The sequence below is a fragment of the Austrofundulus limnaeus genome, unplaced genomic scaffold, assembly GCF_001266775.1.
Source record: "Austrofundulus limnaeus strain Quisiro unplaced genomic scaffold, Austrofundulus_limnaeus-1.0 Scaffold153, whole genome shotgun sequence".
Taxonomy (NCBI): domain Eukaryota; kingdom Metazoa; phylum Chordata; class Actinopteri; order Cyprinodontiformes; family Rivulidae; genus Austrofundulus; species Austrofundulus limnaeus.
The window spans coordinates 1219490-1226233 of NW_013952555.1; the positions used below are offsets into that span (position 1 = coordinate 1219490).

The following is a 6744-nucleotide window of genomic DNA, read 5'->3' on the forward strand; positions in this document are numbered from 1 at the left end:
CCCCCGGACCCCCAGTTTATCTGAAAAAGGGGTATCTGTAGCTCAAAAACTATTAAACATAGGAGCTTCAGATTTCTTTTGTTGTTCAGCTCTGATGATGGGTTATCCATCAGGTCCAAACCCGCCCCCCACCCTCCCAAAAAAAGACCCCCACACAAACCACTACAATTTTGGGATGCACCTATAGCATGACATTTATTAGGAATAAAGACTTCTGAAATCTGGTGCATTTCTGCGTGCAAGGGTCAGTATGTTACTGCCATGCGACATCTAGTGTGATAAAACTTCCCAACGAAACAAAATAGAGAAAATAGCATCTGGATTAATCGTGATTCAATTATTGACAAGGTTTTACACTATGATGTTGTTAGCCAATATTTACTTTAATTTTAAATAAACGAGTTTCATAAAGCTCAGATCACTAGAATAGTGGGTGCCGGGGGTCACCTTGCCTGCCCAGAGGTTGTGAAAATATCAATTTATTATATAGAAGGATTTTTTTTAATGAACTTTTCACTTTATTCTTTTTATTATTTTGCTGAAGACATATAGGTTGAACAATTCTTTGGGAGAGGTGGGAAGTAACAAGTAGTATTATTTTATGTGGGCAGGTCAGTGTTGAGGAAAATAGGTCACTAGAACGTAGTGAAAAAAGCTTCCCTTCAGTAGAAAAAAGATAATAACCAAGTCAAACACAATAGGGCTTTTAGCTGCTTCACAGCTCTTGGACCTTAATAAATCATTTTAACAGATTGTGTGACATCTGCACTTACACACAGTCACTAACACAACACCTCATTTTAGCTGAAGAAGATGAAATAGTAGTCAGTCGCAGGTGAAAACCTATCTGCTTTGAGACTGGAGATTCACAGGGAAGTGTGGGGCCAAAACACGCCAGCAGCTCGGGCTTAGGATGCTGATGGAAAGTGTTAGATGGTGATTTTTCCACTGCTGCCCAGGTGATTTTAATGATACTGGATATCTTGCACAGACAAGAGTCACAGTGTAGCTCCTGTCACTTTCTACTCCTCTGGCAGCCAGAGGATTAGAGATGATGGAAAGGCTGAGCTACAAGTCAGAAGACCTGCACTGAATAGGAACAATATAACTCAGAGGGACGAGACCAAATATAACAGACAATCCATCTTCCTTTTGCTCCATGATATTTTCACTCTTTGCCTCTCACTTTTCTGTTACCCCCTCCAGGCATATCCTCGCAGTTCTCTAACGAAGAAGCAGCCCACGGTGTTAGTGATCTGTGGTCCGGATCAAAATGGCTCCATTGGTCTGGTGTGCGCCCGACATCTGCGCATATTTGTGAGTAAATTAGAAAACACAAAAGTACACTTGAATCTCATCTATCCATCAACCAGACAATGATACTGATACTTATTGAATTATTCAGACCTAACATTTGATTCTTATCGGACTTTTAAAACAAGGTGTGTATAATGTCATGTTTCTGTATATCAGGAGATCTCACAAGATGTGAACGTGTTCAGAGGTCTACAGTCACCATATTTTAGCTCAATATCTGTAAAACGAAATGAGTTAGAGCTGTTATTCATTAGGCTAATGATGCTGCGGTGGCCATCTTGAATTTGAATAACTCTAGATTTACGTCCAACAATCCCTTTTATTTTATTTAATTTTTTACTAAAAAATGATTTATAAAATATTTTGCTAACAAAGAGACAGGTTTGACATGGAAATTTTTTATGCAAAAAAAGTGCTTCAGGTATGTGTTAGTGGTATTCCTGAGCCACTACCACACCAAATCTAAGCTCAGTCTGTGTAAATACTGAGGGATAAGTTAGGATTTCCAGAGCAGTGGTTCCCAACCTGTTTTCCTCAAAGCTCTCCTTTCTTACTTCCAAGCCAAGATGAGTCCCCGCCCCCATGTTTGCATGTTACTTTTTACGTTTGATTCTTTTAAAATCACTTCCTGTTTTTGGCAATGTTACTTCCGGTTTCAGATGGAGAGTCAATCCAACACCCCACCAGGGACACATTGAACCTTTTTAATCATTTATCAAAAAAAATAATAATAAATTGAATATTTACAAACTTTTATTTGTAAAAGGGGAAAAATACAAACTGATTTATACAGTGTTAATTATTCAAATGGACTTGTTTAGTTGATTTTTATATACAAACAATAAACTGATATTTTTACAACCTCTGAACAGACAAGTGTTATGGGTCCCCCCATGTAATCTCTGGCATCCCCCAGGTTGGGACCACTGTTCTAGAGTCAATAGCTGTTGTGGCCATCTTGAGTTAGGCTGACTTCAAAATGTAATCAATTATCATAGTACATCTAATGATTACTTTCTGAGATTTTTGTTCAAATGTTATTCATAATATACACTGAAGAACAAACGGATACAGTTGACTGAAAGGCATAGTTTTAAAAATACTCAAACACAGAATTCTTGCTCAATATCTATAAATATGACAGACATTTGAAAACAATATGCAAACTTTAACTAATGACATGACTGGAACTTCATAGCCAGGCCAAGATTTTCCTTTTGGCTCCTATAAATGCCTTGTAACAGTTATCCCATTACTGCCTCTATGAGGGCACTCAGACAGTTATGATATCAGGCCATTGTTACTCTCATTAATGTCGTCTCAGAGCTTCACCCACGCAGCATGATGTCGAGGTAGTGATGTCTGCAGCTTAGGCCCACATACTGAGATAAACAGTATGTCAGGGCAATCAGTTTTAAGAGCTGGGTCCATCCTGTTCAAACAGTGAAAACTATTTCTTCTTCTTTTATTTTTTTCTTGATGTCACACTGCTGTTATCCTGTTTGGCCTACCAAGGATGCTGAGATCTACAATCTACAATCTCAGCATGATGCACTTTGCCTTAATTCCACCTATCATCAGATATGCTGTACATGGGCTCAATGCATTTACATATAAATGAGTGTTGACTTAATGTACACAGGTCTTCATAGCATAGCTACCTGAAACTCACCACCACAGATTAAAAAAGGAAAGGAAGAAAGAAAATCACAAAACACTCACTATTTCATTGCACCATTTGCAAAAATGCTGTGACTGAGGCCACCTTGGTTTTTTGCCAGTGTTAGGCTGTAAATTGAGTCCATTTGATCTAATTCCTGTTTGAATTCTGTCACCAGTCAAAATGCAAGGAAATTATGCACCTCCTCATAACACCATAGTGTTAATATTTTAATGAATGGATTATGTACAGTATATTTAGAAAAGCAAATAACAATAAACAAAGATGCATGATTGATGTCTTTCTCTGACCAATCACTGGGCTGTGAGTCTACTGATGTTGACTCCTCAGCTGAACTCAGCTCTCTTGGAAACTCATCCAACAAGGTCATGAGAACTGAGATAGAAACTTGTTGGAACACCAAACAAAAAGACTCTAAACCTGTGCTGGACCAAGGCCAAGTAAAGCCCATGAAAAAAGATCCATACATTTGTGAGGTGCAGATTATTAAGTAGTTCAGACTGAAAACATATCAACACAAACAAGATGGTGAGTGAGGACGTGTTTGTTGTTAGCTTTCTTTATAACTGCCTGTGTTGTGTTGTGTTGTGTGTTTGTTTTGTGATCTTTGGGTTAAATTTCGTTTTCCTTTATTTTCTCTAGTGTTTCTCTGGCCCAGTTTACGAAAACTACCATTCAGCCCCCTTACTTCTATGTTCACATTAGTCAGTCACAACACACATCTGAGATGGAAACAATGGCAGATTCATCGAGTACATTAAACTGAGTTTTTTTGACGTTGATTTGCCATAATCAAAATGAAAAAAAAATTATAAAGTTTCAAGAGATTAACTGGGCCTTAGTGCCTGTATTCATTTTTCATTAGTTTAGCTCCTGCACTCAGTCAGCCAGCCACACCACTCTCACCTGTTCCCAGCTGTGTCCAAAATCAAGGGTTGCATCCTTCAATGGCCGAATTTGAAGGTAAATTACGCCACTGCGATGCGCCAAAGGCTGTCCAAATGCAAAGGCTCTTCCTGTTGCGACCCACAAATGCATCCACGTTTTTCTGGTTTGAGGGACAGGTGCAGTGTATCATTATCAGCCCACCCTATCCCAAGATGCATTGTGAGCCAACCAGGAAGTTTTTTTTCTTGTAATGGCGAACAAGCCAAAATGTGGAGCGAAACAGGAGTACAGTTGTAAAAATCTGGCTGTCAAAAGTCAAATTAAAAGTTTAAAATGGATGTATTTTTAGGTTTTGTTGTTTGTTTTTAATGTTATTCATGTCAGAAATGTCTACCTCTACATATTCAGTCCATGTCTCACTACTCACCAGCAGTGGATTATTGGTTTCTGTACCACAGTCCAGTCCAGAAATTTTGCACAAGCGCTCATAATAAACCTCTTATAAAATATAAAGATGGCTGCCAGGTATACTGATTTCTGACGCTTTGAGTATATAGCCATTGTCATTGGATGGCATCATCCAATTCCATTTAAGTCCCATGCGATCTGTACACCATGCGGGTAAGTACATATGGTAAATGAAGTCATGTATACCCCCCTTACCGTTTGCTTGGCTCTCCCACGCTGGCACACCCTGTCAGTTCAAAACTTTTCCCTTGCCTACTGAATCCTGAAGCAAGCATTGAGGCATTTCTGGCTGCAATATATATTTTTATAGAGTTTATTTGTAATGTTTTATGGAAATATAGCTTTCTTCAAGCGTATTCTAAATAAAGCATATAAAACCAAAACATATGCTACAAAACATGATGAGAGATACTCAAGTCATTAGCTGTGTCCAAATTCAGGGGTTGTGTCCTCTAAAGGCCAAATTTGTCAGCTGCTTACATCACAGCGCAGCTCCAGATACTGTCCCAATTCAAAGATTCCTCCGATGCAGCCCACAAATGCATCCTCCTTTTCCCCCAATTTTAGGGACAGGTCCAATGGTTCCTTCTTGGCCCATCCTATCCCAAAATACTGTAGGAGTCAGACAGTAAAGCAGAAGGCTAGACCATCCAATTTCAGAGCCACTTTTTTCCAGTCTTCGCGGTCTACCAAGGACCCACCTAGACTGCATAGGCTGGGTCCTTTGCAGGAACCAACCCCTGAATTTGGACTCAGCCAAAACATAAAACTATGACTGGTGGCCATCTTGAAAAACTATGGCCATTTTGAAAAGTGGAGCCATCTTGAAATTTTGTGTGGACACAGACATTTTATAAGAGAAGGTTATAGTGAGTGCTTGTGCAAAACTTCACACTTGCATCAACTGAAGTATTTTGAATGAATTTATCTGCAGCACTACCATGTGTTCCTTGTGCTCCTTCATGTGCACTCCTTGTGTTTCCCCAGAATTTTTGTAAGGTTTTTTTCTGTCACGCCAGCATTTTGTTTTCAGTTTTAACAGAAATTTTTGTAATTCTTTGGGTTCCTTGCATAGGTCTCCATTACTGGGTCCAAGCTCCTGTCGACCTTAACAGAGACCTAGATTCAGAAAGTTTGTGTGTCAGAGAAAATGGTTGTTGTTGTCATGTATAAACGTGGCTTGAAATGAAACAAAAATGTTAGTTTCTCTTAAAAAGAGTGGTGTAAACATGGTCTAACTGACTTTGGTTATACATTTAACAGTTTTGTTAAAAAAGGTAAGCATCCCATTTCTCAAGTTTTGAGATTTATTTTTGTGTATTCAGCTCACAGCTGCTTCCTGCTGAGCTTCTACCACCTCTCAGACTGTAGGCGTCTGGATTTCTACTTTTCTAGTCTCCATTTCATAAGGGAAGTATTCATTCAGGAAGCAAACTGTGGAAATCGCTTCTTCTGATCACAGKTTTTTTTTTCACCAGTTCTCAACAACATGTGCATTGAAGCATTCACCATGTTAAATCCTGCCAGTGTTTACTGCAACCTCTGCCAAAGGTTTTGTTAAACCCTTATCTCCTAAGCTAACTGTTTTTTCTTTTCTCCATTCTTCTGTGTTCATCTGATACAGGACTACGAGCCCACCGTTTATCACCCGAAACGTTCCTCTCACAGTCTGCACCAGGATTTCACAGTTCAGTGTGAGAAGATGGATATCCCCTTTCTCTCTTATTTGCCTACAGAGGTCAGTTATGTTCTTACCAACGGGAGCACTTCAGTCATAATAATGTAGATCATAAAGTTTGATTGAAATTGCTCTGGTTATGAAGTCATATGTACTTCACAGGGGTACCGGTAAAACCTAACTCCCTCTTACACAATCTGTCTCCCAATACAGCTGTGGAGTACAAAAACAGATAAWGATCATTTATCTTACATGTTTTAAGTGTAATCGATGTCATTACCTGTTTTGAGATTGTTTATGTAGTGTTTTATTATACACTGGRCATATTCCTGTCTGGGACCATTAACCTACGAGAGTTTCTGCTGGTTGCTTGGTAACAGCTCTCAGTCATGTGACTTCTTAATTAGTAAGTTTTTTCTTTTAGTTTTTTTCTTCTTTTTATCACCTTTGGGCAGATAGACTAACTGGTTCATCTCTCTGGCCTTCTTGTTAAAATAAACTAATTATCTGTTGGCTGAAGGGTGTGCAACAGAGATTCGAGCAAGTGCTAATGATCTCATCTTTCTGTAAACATGTCAGATTTTTGCTGCTTTCAGTGATTTGMTTGTCTGTCTGTTATTTGTGGTTCTATTTGTGTGTGTGTGTGTGTGTGTGTGTGTGTGTGTGTGTGTGTGTGTGTGTGTGTGTGTGTGTGTGTGTGTGGGGGGGGGTG

General features: G+C 39.1%; 1 protein-coding gene across 1 annotated transcript in view; it reads left to right on the top strand.

The window, feature by feature from the left end:
* The window catches only part of yjefn3 (YjeF N-terminal domain containing 3), a gene marked incomplete at its 5' end in the record, with an annotated part of 75353 nt that overhangs the window by 66302 nt on the left and 2307 nt on the right, over window positions 1-6744 (top strand). Inside the window, 2 exon segments of the mRNA XM_014016771.1 lie at window positions 1207-1317; window positions 5979-6092. Coding sequence (XP_013872225.1) covers window positions 1207-1317; window positions 5979-6092 — 225 coding nt within the window.